General features: G+C 41.2%; 2 protein-coding genes across 11 annotated transcripts in view; one reads left to right on the plus strand and one right to left on the minus strand.

Moving 5' to 3' along the window:
• The window catches only part of adcy2a (adenylate cyclase 2a), a 104,884-nt gene extending 96,827 nt beyond the window's left edge, over window positions 1-8,057 (plus strand). For all 8 annotated transcript variants that reach the window (XM_028580170.1, XM_028580172.1, XM_028580173.1 and 5 more), the window contains 3 exons: window positions 72-186; window positions 3,263-3,387; window positions 7,465-8,057. In XM_028580170.1, the coding sequence (XP_028435971.1) occupies window positions 72-186; window positions 3,263-3,387; window positions 7,465-7,617 (393 nt within the window). In that variant the 3' untranslated portion in view covers window positions 7,618-8,057. The remainder of the gene's footprint in view (window positions 1-71; window positions 187-3,262; window positions 3,388-7,464) is intronic.
• A 238-nt stretch (window positions 8,058-8,295) lies between these two features.
• The window catches only part of dnah5 (dynein, axonemal, heavy chain 5), a 101,828-nt gene continuing 95,607 nt past the window's right edge, over window positions 8,296-14,516 (minus strand). For all 3 annotated transcript variants that reach the window (XM_028579917.1, XM_028579918.1, XM_028579919.1), the window contains 2 exons: window positions 11,833-12,064; window positions 8,296-9,676 (listed from right to left, as the gene is read on the minus strand). In XM_028579917.1, coding sequence (XP_028435718.1) covers window positions 9,525-9,676; window positions 11,833-12,064 — 384 coding nt within the window. In that variant the 3' untranslated portion in view covers window positions 8,296-9,524. The remainder of the gene's footprint in view (window positions 9,677-11,832; window positions 12,065-14,516) is intronic.

Raw genomic sequence — 14,516 nt, forward strand, 5'->3', positions numbered from 1 at the left:
ACGCTCAATCATTTTTGCTGTCACCTGTCGCAACTTTTTTTTTGTGGTTGTGTTTCCTCCCTGTTTCCCAGGAGCATGACAGGCAGTACATGCACATAGGGATCATGTTAGAGTTTGCATTTGCCTTGGTGGGGAAGCTGGATGTTATTAACAAACACTCCTTCAATGACTTCAAACTCAGAGTTGGTGAGTTACACACAAAAGCTACATTTAAAAGCAGAGTGCTGTTAGAGTGACTTCAGTATTTTTTTTTAACTATTAAAAGGCTCTTACCCAGTGGTTGTATGGTTACATTTTCAAAAAAGTGACTTCCACCTGTGAATTCACCATCATTTTACCAGTCAATGTTACTGACCACATGGTAAGAATATAAAATATGAAGTGCTCTAAATATACTTTGTTGTCTGTCAGACATCAAAATGCAGCAGATAAATTAGATGCACAACAATATCCCTGCTGTTGAGTGAGAGGTGCATTAGCAGAAATCCTATCTTATTATTATTTTGTTTAGAATCACACAACTGTAGTTTTGGTACATAGAACAGGGGTTTCTTAAAATAATTGTTTATGTCATGTACTGACATGGACATGTAGCCTTTATGCATCTATTTATTTCTATTTTTAGAGCATCAGTATACTGTAGGAGATAATTTCATTATCTTGATAGAAACAGAGAGAGATGCGCACTGTACATGTCTAAATAACAAGAAAATAAAACTCATGTTTGCAGCAAGACATGGGTATAGTCATGGCAACACAACAGCAGAGTAAGAGAGAGACAGACTTAAGCGTAAAGTGAGAATTGAAGAGGAAAGCATTGCGGGCATGTCACCTCATGTGGTAAGAGTCAAGTTTGATACCTTCAACCTGTCTGCGAAGATCACAGCATGGGATGCTCCATTAACTCAGCAGTGTGTGTGTGACTGTACATCCCCACTGCTTCCAGACGGGCCCAAAGCGCTCCATCAGAGAGGGATATAAGTCCCCACCCACTGGGACTGGACAAATGCTTGTGCAGATCGCAATTTCCAGCAATCTGGAAATTGACTCAGAAGCCAGAGTGAAGAGAGGCGCAGTGTTATCTCAGTGCTGTGAAAAGCTCCAGAGCCTGCTTAGCAGAGGTGCTGGGAGTGTTAGGGATTAAGAGTTCAGCTGCATTTAGCTTCCACTTCATCTCATGTTCTGATGAAATCTTGTGAAAAGCTTTGTCTATTCTGAAAGCAGGTTTCTTGCTGAAGGCCTTTTGGAGCTGCACTCAGAAATTAATCTGTAATATCAAAAATTTATTTTAATATTGTTCTTGTATGACCTCAGAAAATGAAACAAAATAATGATGTGCTTGTTGTTTCCTGATTCAGTTACACCTTTTTCACAAAAGAAGAAAATGTCTCTCTTTTTTTTTTATCTGATGTTACATACTGTAATTTAAGATTAGAGGTCGACCGATAGTGGATTTTACCGATAGTTAGGTTGAGCCGTATTTGCCGATAACCGATTAATCGACCGATAGTATTTAGAATTGATACTGGATAAAACAGTTGACAAAATACATACATTTTTTCAAAAAAAGTCCAGATGCTTTTGCCAATAATCAAAATAATAATGTCATATTTATTGATATTACACCCACAGCAATGCTACACAAGCCTGTGTGTTGTCTAAAACAGTTCTACATATTTGGAGTCATCCAGTGCAAAAATAAACATAATGAGCATTATAATTCATATAAAGGACAAACTATTTACATTTATTCAAAAAAGGCCCAAATGTATGCCAAATCTCAAAACAGTGACACCATTCTTCTCTGTAGAATGGTTTAGAACTAGCCTGATGGGGTCCTACTCACATTCTAGTCAGAATGTGAGTCTGAAACTGCTCCATTGGGCTGTGATTATGGGGCGTGTTCCAACAGAACCAGGGAAAAAAAATGTCTCTGCATTCATTGGATAGACCTACAACCAATCAGAGCAACGGAACTCAACACTGTGTATCGTCTCCATAGCAACCACTCTTTGCACAATGCATTCATTCTAACTTCCGACTTTTAGACTTTTTTGAAGCTGGATATATCATTTGTTGCGTGTAAATATAAATGTGGATAACGTTAGTGATAGTGACATGATCGCTACAATCGCATTTCTAGAGATGAATCGGCGAAAACACGTTTTATTTCTCTGATTCACGGCTTTGTTCTAGCGCCGGCGCTCCCTCTCATCAGTCACTCTCTATGTCTTTCCACCATATAACACTCCCTCTCTTCAGTCTCTCTCTATGTCTCTCCACCATATAACACTCCCTCTCTTCAGTCTCTCTCTATGTCTCTCCACCATATAACGCTCTCTCTCTCCAGTCGCTCTCTATGTCTCTCCACCATATAACGCTCTCTCTCTCCAGTCGCTCTCTATGTCTCTCCACCATATAACGCTCGCTCTCTCCAATCTTTCTCTATCTCGCTCCACCATATGACGCTAGCACCGTGCTTTCGGGTAGTTGTTGATGCATTAAAATGAATGCGCTGTCGATTCTACACATCTCAATTCTCTAGCGGCAACCACTAGACGGATCGTGGACGATTTGGGTCGGACTTGCGTTCATTTTTGTCAGTGTTTTAACCGCTTGAGGTTAGTTAGCCTACTGCTAATGTTTAGCGTCATCTCAGCCAAAGCAAGCAAGCAAACAAACAAACAAACAAACAAACATACTGTTGTGCTGTTCTTTCTCTACTAATGCAGCATCTATTCAACAAATGAATAACTTTATAATGATAAAACAAACCTTTTTGCTGCTCTCCGTGCAGCGCGCAGTAGAAAATAAACAACAGGAGGCATCAGTGATAGTTTTTATTTCGCCTATGGAGGCTGCTATTGTAATGCATGATGCCAGCAGAGCCTTCTCAGCTCTCATGTACTGTGTAATGAATGACAGTGGCTTCTCAGCCGCTCCAGCAATGGACGCAACCAGGAAAAACTATCGGCATGGATTTTTGCCGATAACGATAGTTCCACCAATCAACTATCGGTGCCGACAAAACCGATGAATCGGTCGACCTCTATTTAAGATGTGAGAAATGTATGGGAAAGGTAATGAAAATAACTGTAATTAAGTTTTATTTTTTTAAATGTGCACCCAATACCACTAACTCTGGTGTACTGTAATTTCCCATTTAGATCACAAAAAAGGGTCTGAAGATGTAACTAAGAGTAAATAATGGTACAGATACATCTGGAATGTTCACTAATTGGTGCTTGGTGTCCTTTGTCAGGTATAAACCATGGTCCAGTGATCGCTGGAGTCATTGGAGCCCAGAAACCACAGTATGATATCTGGGGGAACACAGTGAATGTAGCCAGCAGAATGGACAGCACTGGAGTCTTAGGAAAAATACAGGTAATTAAGGGGTATGTGCGGTGATATTGTCCATTTTTCGTATTGTAAACAAATCCCATGAAAAGCTAAAAGCCAGTGACGTGCAGTGATGTTAATAAGAGGCTAGGCACTGAGTTATGAAAGCCAGATTACCTAATTTATTGTTTAGGCTAATACGTCAAAACCGTAAATGTTACGCACAAGCGCGGCACACATTCACAGTCGATATCAAGAAATTTCCAATCAGGATGACATATTGTGTAATACAATCTCTCTCTCTCTCTCTCTCTCTCTCTCTCTCTCTTTTACCCAAACACACACGCATGCTCACACACACACCAGTAGTTAATGTCCAGCATCAGAATGCAAGTTATGCAATCACCTTTATCCTTAATTATTGCACAGCGGCCAGTTATGTTTGTTAGTCAGCAACAATGAAAACACACACTGCTCAATTGAATACGAAGGCAAATGGCTTGCAGTCGGCATTAATTCAACCACACTTATCAATTCAATATTAAGCCCAAAATAGTTTCTGACTCACCAATCAGTGGATTATTTCCATTATTATTTAAATCCATCCGCTGCTCTTTCCTTGTGAAGACGTCGATCACAGCGCATAGTCTCTGGCTCCCAATTGACAGAATGGCAAGGGCTGAAAGATGTGTTTGCCTGGTCCGGTTCCGACTGTATGTTTTGATCCGTTTCAGGGTGGAAAATGTGCGCTCCACCGAAGCTGTAGTGGCTGGTATTGTCAAGACCAGTTGCAGCAACTTTGATGCTTCAGGAACTGTTGCTTCCAAGTCATGTTCTTTTAAGTCAAGAAGTTGTGTCTGTGATTTTCCCCTTAGTTCTTCTAAGCCATACAACCCCACAAGATCACTTTTCAGCCCGACAAAGTCAAAGTACCTTGTATGCTTTGACAGCTTCTCCAGTTTGCTGTCATCAAACTGGCGCAACATCTCTTCAAACTTTTTGCAATCTACCAGTCCAATGAAATCGAGATCGGAAAAAAGTTAGCCACAAACCTGGTCTTCATCTGAACATTGACATTGTCCAGAATGCAGTGGTAGATGCAAGCTCGTTCTGTTTTGTTTGACAGCCCATCTTATCTTTTGAAAGCCATCAGTAGGAAACAGGGTGACCGTTTTGAAAGCCACAACTCAAAGCTAGCAGCCATTGCCAATGTTTCATCGTCCCAGTTGTCGGGATTGTCGCCGATTACTATAAACATGGCACGTAGATCTGGAAGGTGAAATAAAGTAATTTGGACCAGCCTTGAATTGGAGCTCCACCTGGTTTCTGCTGCTCTGGGGATGCGTTTGACAGTCTCATCCAGGAGATGGGTGAGTTTGGATGATTTGCTAAAAAAAGCAGAAAGTCCCTCAGCTGTCTTGAAAAAGGTTCTGCACTCAGGGATGCATTTCGCGGACTGAGCTAGAACCAGATTCAACTTGTGTGCATAGCAATGCGTGAATATAGCTTCGGGCACCTTCTCTTTAACTTTTGCCTGCACCCCATTTAGCTCTGAGGCCATGACGAGAGGCTCCATCGTATGTCTGCACAACCAGTTTATCGCAGCAGTTGTATTTCTCTAATGTGCCCAATACGTACTGCAAAATAGCTGCTGCTCTCCAGTCGTTGCTGACATCATTTAAGCCAAGAAAGGCTTCTTACACAAAAGATATTTGGGCTTTATTTGTCACATCAGTCGACTCGTCCACTTCCACAGCAATAAAGGGCTTGCATTTATGTCACTTCTGATGTCAGCGAGGAGCTCGTCTGCCACTGAGTCGATCAGATTATTTTGTATTTTGTTAGACGTTCCAGAAAATACAGTAGATGTACGTAGATGTCTAGACAACCTCTCGTCTTTCTCAGCTAGCACATCCAGCAACTCAATGTAATTGCCCCTATTGCTAGAGCTAGTGCTTTCATCATTACCACGAAAAGCAAGCTCTTGCTTTGCAAGGAAGCAGGTCATATTTATCAGATCCTTCAATACCTCTCGGTTTTCCTTTACCTTTTCATTATGGTAGGTTATATTCAGCCTCCTTTGCTCGTCAAGTGCAAGATTGATCCGAGATTTACTGAATTGACGCTGGATACGACTATTCATGCTTGGTTAAAGCTGCGGGCAGGTTGTTCAAATCACAGTATCCCGTTGAAGTCCAAACAGTCTGACTCATTGAAAAAAGCCGGCAGGGATAGCAGTACAGCCGCTGACTGTTAGCACAGCCACATAGCCAGTCTGTTTGAAACGATCGGACAATTTTTTGTCCCTTTTGCTGCAATAGTCCATCTAAGGCTGGCGTAGACCTCCCTCTTGCTATTAACTCCTTTTTTTAAATTAAAATCGAGCTTGGAGAAATTCCTCAACTCTATCGGTGGACACCGCTGCTGTCATTTTGACTTTTAATTTTGCGGGGATTACGCTTACAATGTAGCTTGTGTAATGACGTTAGCTGCGCAACTGTCCAGTAATATATCGATTTTAATTGGTCCATGTTTGACATGTAACGGAGATGATTGCTGGCATAACATATTTACGTGCAAAGGCACAGCAGAATTGTGCTTTTTGCCGTCGAGGTTGAAGAATACAGGATCGAAGTGCGCATGTGCAACATGGGTTTTTCGCTTATTGTACGCAATGAATGGACAGTAAAAGCACTGCTTATTCTACCATTTTTTTGTATTTGATTATGAGTAACTGCTACATTCATCGTAACGTCTAAATAATTGGAATAACACACATATTGCATATATAAATCACAAGAATAAACTGTAAAAATACAAATACAAGTTTATTAAATACAATTATTTAATAAACATTTTTATGTTTGAATTTTGGCTGGGTAGGCAGTGCCTACCCAGACTGCACGTCTCTGCTAAAAGCCAACCATGAATTGATCTTAACAAGTGTTGTCTGTTTAGCCAAAACCTAATGCTGAGTTTTGCTCTGTGCCGAACAGCTCCACCGTTACCCAAAAACTATTGCATATTCATCGATGAGCCACACCATTGTACTGGGTGACATGTTTATTACAATTGGGCTTTTTCCTTTTGTACTCAATCTTACATACACTGTCCTGCTGCTGTATACACTCACATGTGTATTAATCCACAGCTAAAAATAGTTCCCAACAATAGTGCCAATGAATAATATTTGCTTAAAACTGCAGTTCTAATTTCTAAAGCTTGACATCTTCAGAAGTAATGAATGGACTTGGGGCCGAGTGCCACAGACAAGGCAGGAAAGTTGGCGAGTATTAACACTAGTATATTTTTCATGGGTTTTGTTGAAAATAACAAAATAAAGAACAAGTCCAGCCCTGACCATTTTCTGTGATGCATTCAAGAACAAACCAGTTTGAAAAGTCTCTGTATCTGTCAAACATCACACTCTGTTTGAAGTTGATGGATTCTTTAAAAGCAGCAGCACTGCTCCATTTTCATATAGACATTTCAAATGTCAGTACAGATGTTTTAAAGATACTTTTTTTTCCCCCTCAGCTTGTGCTATTTATGGCAGCGAGGAGATCACATCATTTCAACATCATGTGCCATCTTCAAATCTTAATTTTCACCATGCTGGGCACTGATAAGATAATGGTTTTTCACCTGCATGGCATGTGGCTGTGGGAATCACTCAGTCTTGAGAGAGCTGTATTACGCTTCACAGCCTGCACACATTTGATAGAGCCATCTGCTGTGCAGTGCAGCACAACGGCAGTGCTTTCAGTTGCATTCATAGATTGTCTGTTGATATTTTAAGATGTTCAGAGGCAACAATAAGAAATGTTGAGTTATTCCAAGGTAGTACAGATATTTCACATCATGTATGATGGGAGGCACCTGTTAATTGCAGCTCTACTTAAAATGTGCATTTTTTTTTCCAATCTGGTATGAAATTAACCTAAAGGTTTAAGTTTAGACAACACTTTATATCCAACTTAAATTCAGATTTTGTCTGGTGATGCAGAGCATAATACAGAAATGTATTCCTTTGGAGAGCTGAAAATGTTTGCCTGCAGGAATTTAGTGCTCTTGTGTGTAAGATAAGCCAAATGGACGTTACCCATCTTGTTCTCCCTGTAGGTGACGGAGGAGACGAGTCGCATCCTTGTGACCCTGGGCTACATGTGCTCTTGTAGAGGCATTATCAACGTCAAGGGCAAAGGAGAGCTCAAAACCTACTTTGTGCACACAGAGATGACCCGCTCACTGTCCCAAGGGAATGTAATGCCGTAAGACTGGTTCAGACTATGCTGGATTTTACACAGACAAGAACAGATGTTCATTACAGACAAAGATTTGTTCTTCTCAATGCTGTTGTAACAAAAATGAATCAGGTCTGTGCTGCAAGGAGGATATAAATCCGATTTTAATATTTGCAAGTTACCTTTTCCACAGCTGTAGTATACATTTAGTCACTTACTGTACAGTATGTAAGTGTAGCATGTACAGCAATTAGGCAATAACCCCTGAAATATATTGGAGATATAGAACAAGAAAAGCCACAGTGGTACAAGCCAGTCAGATCTAGTGTGTACAAGTTTAGTCAGAGAGAAGCATCTGAAATGGTCTAAATTAATATTCTGACTCAGTTCTGGTAAGCAGCCTGGAAATCCAGACCCATATCCGAAAGATTAAGGGTCTGGCATTGAGTAATGAAAATGGCCCAACTCGAGGGGCGGCACCAAGCATGCATTTGAAAATCTCACTGCACGCAATTGGATAACACTACGACCAATCACAACAATACACGAGGTGACGTATCCAGAGCCCCATATGCTTAGCTACCAGCGGAGCTAACTGGTAGATTAAACTGTCGTCATCTGTTTAGCTCACCTCTGGCCCGCCTATATCAGATACACCGATGTGATTGGTGCAGCTCGGCTACAAGGGCATAGTTAATGAGCATCATTACTCAATGCCAGAGTGACTCGCTGAGCAAATTCAAATTGTCCTCTCGCGAGAACTCTGGATTTCCAGGGTAGGAGGCTCGTGGCAGTCGCATCAAAAACAGAATCTATAATCCGTTCACTTAAAGGACATGCTACATTTTGGACAAACAAAAAAAAGAGAACAAAGAACATGGCTACAATTTTCACATCAAGGTCTCTTGAAGTGCATCCAAAAAGACAAGAATTTCAGAGTGAATATTAAAGATTTGCGTGACCCCCAACTCAAACCAATTTCTTTTTTTTGTATAAAGTGATTAAAAAGGCCACAGATGGAAGATCTGATATTAAAATGAAAGCAAATGGCAAATGCCATGCAAGGCAAAAAGGGAAAACTGCATTACACACGTATGTGTACATAACTCCATAAACCTTGTTAGGAGCACGAAGTCTTGGATGTATTTTACAGGTGATCCATAAAAGGAAAAAGCATTAAAAAAAAAAATCTATGAATATATTGTGATATTCATGCTGGGCCAAGTTTCCCAAAACTGTCTATACACTTTAATCAAGTTGTCTTCATTGACTGTTTACACAACACTAAAATATTTTAAAGTCTTTATGGCATAGGTCAGATGCCTGTTTGTAGCTGATCAGACAAGGCTGCTGGGATCAAATCTGAGCCATACAGATTTATAAATCAGGTTAGAGTAACACTACAGGACGACTAAGGGACGAAGATGATTTTAGTGTGATGCTTTTAATTTGGGAAACCTGATCCTGATGTGTGAACAGTGTAGCTTTAGAGTGCATATGGTATGGTGGTTTTGTAACAAAACAAAATACTACAGAAAAAGTGTTTTGCTGTTTTGATGATGCCATTGTTTTTTCTAAAAACTTAATTAAAATTTCTATGTATTTCAGTTCTACTGAGTGGTATTATTTGCATGCCAGCTTCTTTCAAAATGAATAGCTCCCAGCAGATTAACATGACAGGAGTGACTGATGTTTCAACAGGCTTTTTCCCATTATCAGGAAGTGCTTGTTTTACCACTGGTGCCCCACATGTGACAATCTCCCACTTGGAAGAAAAACGAGTAAGTAGATTGCTGAATCTAAAAAAAACATATAGTGGTAGCCATGGTAACAGCTGTTAATCCTGCAGACTCTAGGACATTGGGCATGTGACTTATGGGAAGTTAATAATGTCTAACCTCCTACAAGATGTGTTTCAGTGTTTCTTAACATGAGGCTTCATTTGACGTCACAGAGGAGTGCCACAGCCCGTAGGATCCAGTACTCTGGAGGAAGTGAAGTCTTCAGATCTACAGCTGCGATGTAATTCATGTCAGTCCTAACTGGCTTCTTGTAGATTGGACAGGAGTAGAGGCGGGAATCCTTCAAACCTGCAACAAAGAAAAACAAATAAGCATCACTTGAAACACACTGCTCAAGAAGAAAATCAAAAACAGAAACGAATGTTTTTTTTATTAAAAGTGATAGAAAACAGGTCAACAGCTGGCAAAATAATCTCTTAAATTCATAATTAAACATCTTCATACCTAGAGGTATTTCAAGTCAATGAGATATTTAAATCTGAGGAGATACCATGGGGACACCCAGTTGTGTTCAATAAAACATCTGTTTTTATAAAGTCAGTCAGCTCATCAATCAGGCAAAAATCAGATTAGCAGAACATGTGGTTATTTCCCACTAGGGCTACACGTCGCAGCGATGCACGTCCCGCGGCTTGGTAGCGTTGCATTTCCCCCGACTCATTTCCTGGTTCTCCTTCTCCATAAACAATGTGAAATCAAGGAGAGGGTTAACTTTTCCTGCAACAGTTTTCCCACCTTGGTCAGAAAGCACTATGACTCTAGATTCGCTACTCACTCTGAAGCTACCGGTAATCACCGTCACGCACAAGTATAAACATTAGACCACTTATGTAGGCTACTAGCCTGGTTGACACCAGACCCTTCTCAGCTGTAACTGAGAGTGGGTCTGGGAAAGGTTCATTGACAATTCAGGGGATTGGTCAGGGGATAGGACCTGTACATGTAAGCATGGACGTCTGGCCAATAGTAGTGTGTGAACGCTATTGAAGGGCGGGTCTTGGCGTGGCCATAGTGGGATTCGTAATATCGCCAGCGCGTACGCGCCACACAAGGCGGAAAGGTTTAGAGAAAGGAAAGAGAGACTGTGCTGTGTGCGTGAGTCTTTGAGAATTGTAACTCGTATAACTTACGGTGTCAGTTAATTGTAGAGTTGACCGGCATGAAATCGGCATATGTCACACTGACCTGCAGTTCGCTGAGCACGTGAAGCATGGCTTCGGTAGCCGTCATGTTGAATGTAAACAAAAAGCTGCTCGCCGTCACTGCGCTATCGTCGTCACGTAAAGCCCGCCTCAGCGGTTGTGATTGGTGTAAAGCCCGCCTCAGCAGTTGTGATTGGTGCCTCAATTTTGTGAACATTGGAAATGGGTTTGAATGGGCTCTTCGCCAGACTGACTTGCAGAGCAAATCTCAAATTTGCCGGAAGTTCGTCAGGGTTTACCCAGGCTAGTAGGCTACGGTGAAAGCTCTGAACTTTGTGTTTTTCTTCTGAAAACACCATTGCCTGCCTATTGACATTGACTGATACACTGCCCTCTGGTGGACAGAACACAACTAATACCAATATAGGTCTTACTGAAGGCATTTAATGGTCAAAATATTATTAATAAATATTTGAATATATTCAAATATTAATAAACAAACAAACCTTGAATATGATTTTTGGGCAAAAAGTCAAAGCCCTATTTCCCACTACTCCCACAGTACCACTTTATTGTTCTTTGGTTTTTAGGCAGTCAGCTTGGTACTGTAGCTGGTTAGTTGTTGTCCACTGTTTCACAAGCAAACAAACAGCCCTTGTCCAGTCAGTCTTCAGAGATGCAGGTCATCTCTTTGAAGGGGGTCACAATTAAGTAGAGGAGTTTTCAAGACACTCTGCATGTCACACGATGTTCTTGCAACCACTTGTCTACATAAATATTTCTCACTAGTCTCCTTTTCTCTGACACACACACACACACACACAAACCCAGCAGGCAGCCTACTTGTGGGAAAAGCTGGGAGGGGACAAGGTGTAAACAGACCACATTACGTGTATCATTGGATCATTAATTCATTTCCCAGGCAGCCTGGCTTGCAGGCGTCCACTGGGGCCCCGTCTCTCTACTGCCTGCATGATTTTAGTCTGGTTTTATCCAGAACAAACACTGCTTCATACAGCTGGTAATCTATTCCCAGACAAAATAAATAGCACTTAGTCTGCTTGATATTTAAATGTTACATCCATCCATTCTGAATGACTGTGTGGGATGCAAATGTTGATGAGGAGAGAAGAGGGATAGACTGAGACTGACAAAGACTAGAAAGATTGATCCTGTAAAGAAAGAAGACAGGATAAGGGTTTGCCTCATCAGATTAGAGTTTTCAATTCAGACACATTTAAATACACTTTTTAATCTCAGGAAGCTTCCCTCCATCTAATGTTCTCAGGTGATCAATCTCACCATTATTCTCAGCGTACATCCTGATCACAGGCATCATCTCGAAGAGAACTTTGGGTTTGGAGTCGAGTAGTTTGCAGCTGCGGCGATCCCAGCCAGCTCCCTCCAGGTAGAGGCCGTAGACATACACTCCCTCTGCGGGGGGCTGGGTGATGTCGTCCTTCATCCACCTGGTCACTTCGTTGCACAGCACCATGCGGTCCAGGGCCCAGCCCTTGTTGGCCCGAGTCATCTCCTACAAGTGCAGGGACAAATCCACAGGTTCAGGTAGTGATGTAGGCACTATAACAAGGCAGTGTAGTGAATGACAGAGCTGACATTTGGCAAGTGTTTCCTCACAAAAAATCAATTCTGAGGACAGGGCTGTAATAGAGGTACAATAGAGAAGCACTGTGCAGGGCAGCGAAGTGCACTCCATCGATGGTGGTGGTGTGTCAGATGCTGTGCCAACAGAAAGTAAATAAATCCTGTACCACTCAAAAACAGCAAGTGCAGAGTGCATTTCGAAAGAGGAAAAAACAAAACAGACAAAACCCTTACTGGGCAAAATTAAACAGATAGGGACTGACAATGGCAAGGACAGACAGAAAAGGCCAGGAATTTGAGGCATCCAAAATATTAGGCTCGTTTGAGATGAGCCAGGCCTGTGCAGAATCGATCACTGGCCATCGCCGTCCAATGCATGCCTGTTAGATTTGTGTCCGGCTTGCTCTGACGTCATGCACACGTGGGCAACGATAACCTCACGAGATCAAGGCAGCCTTTAGAGCCAGTTGCCAGCTGCAGTTGCTCTCCACCGACTGCAAGACCCAGGGCATGATGGGAAACACCTGGCTCTCAGCTGATCTAAGAGCCCATTGGTTCAGAATTGACTCAAAAAATATGTTTTATATAAACTTTTTATTTTTTTTGAATTGGAGAGATTTTAATTGATATTTGTCTGATTTTAAAGGCAGATCACATGTGTGGGCTATGGTGAGGTTTAGTATACAGAGACACTAAATAGACCTACATTCAGATTACAGATAATATACTGTACAGTCTGTTGTACATTTAAATCAGCAACAGATTGCCTGTAGAGCATTTCAAAAAGTCATAAAAAAACCACTGCAGACTGTGTACAAGCTGATGTATGGGTCTGATAACATTTTAATAAATTGGAATCGGACCTAACAGGATGTTTCTGTGACTTCCTGTTCAGACTAAAGGCTGCTTGAAACGGCTGGAAACTGTCTGACTTGACCGCAGCTTTTTGTCACCGCCCCGGGCTGCTGCCACCTGCTCCTGTCCTTTACAGGCGAGGCACAGCTCATCTTAAACAAGCCTATTTTCTCTGTCTCTGAGCAAGCAACTGCGATTTTTATTTTAAAAAATAACTATAAGGCAGTAAGATGTGCAAACCTGACACCAATGCTAAATTGTTGCCAATTCCTACTACTACTTAAATTTCAAAGTCAATTAATTTGTCTGCCCTGAAAACATTCCTCAGCCCTCAGGTCTCTATCTGGATCACCTTGGATATCTGTTAAAGGTTTAAAGGAGATATACTGCTGACAAATGAAAAGACTAACAGGAATAAAAGTTAGATTACCTGCCTGGTGGAGGCCATAATAGATGGCAAAAGATATATTTACTTTAAACTGAAAGGCATTAACGAAAAAAGCATTAACAAATACTGAAAGAATTGACACACTCCTCTGTGAAATAGAGGGCTCAGAAAATGCTTCCATTAAAAAGACAATGAAGAGATGAAGAAATGTGGGAGAAAATGCAAAGAAATGCAAAAGAGCGAGCTGAGCCTCAAGTTAAAAGAAAATTACAGTATAACATATTGTAACATACATTGTTAACTACAGAGTGCACACTCTAAAATGCATATTATCGCTAGGGTTGGGTATTTTTTTTTTTTTTTCGATTCCGGTGCTAAATCGATACTTTTAAAACGGTGCTGGTGCCTAAACGATGCCTGAACCGGTACTTTTCAATAAAGTTAAAAAGAAAAAAGAAGAAGAAAAAAAATAAGAGTCAGTGACTTGTTTATTGCTAAGGCCATGGTCAAAATTAAAGATTTAATAATAGCGTAATAACTATAACAATAACTTATTTCACCAGTAAATTGCTGTTGAACCCCAGATGGGAAAAGGGTATTTTACAATTACTGTCAATGCACCACGAGGCTACCTGTTTTAAGTGAATCTGTGTTGTTTAATTCCGACAATGGCACCTGCAAGTGAACGCACCGTCTGTGTTGTTTAATTCCGACAATGGCAGCTGCAAGTGAACGCACCGTCTGTGTTGTTTAATTCCGACAACGGCAGCTGCAAGTGAACGCACCGTCTGTGTTGTTTAATTCTGACCATATAAACATACTGTATATCTATGAATTGCGACAACGGCAGCTGCTGCGCTGCTGAGCAGACTGTTGCATCCCGCTGTTGAAGTCCTCCACAGTGAAATACAGTCACACTTTACACTGTTTAACGTTAGCTGTCAGCATTTTAACCGTGATTAATCCAGCTGCTAGCTAAAGGTAGGCTAACGTTACATGCTGTCAGGTGTAGTGTAAAGTTGAGCACCGAAACTTTCGTTCTTATTCGGTCTCGTTACTACCGTTTACGTCAGCACCGGTTCCCTATTGGCACCGAGTTTCGGTACCCAACCCTAATTATCGCTCACTAAAAAAAAGT

The sequence above is a fragment of the Perca flavescens genome, chromosome 6 (assembly GCF_004354835.1).
Source record: "Perca flavescens isolate YP-PL-M2 chromosome 6, PFLA_1.0, whole genome shotgun sequence".
NCBI lineage: Eukaryota > Metazoa > Chordata > Actinopteri > Perciformes > Percidae > Perca > Perca flavescens.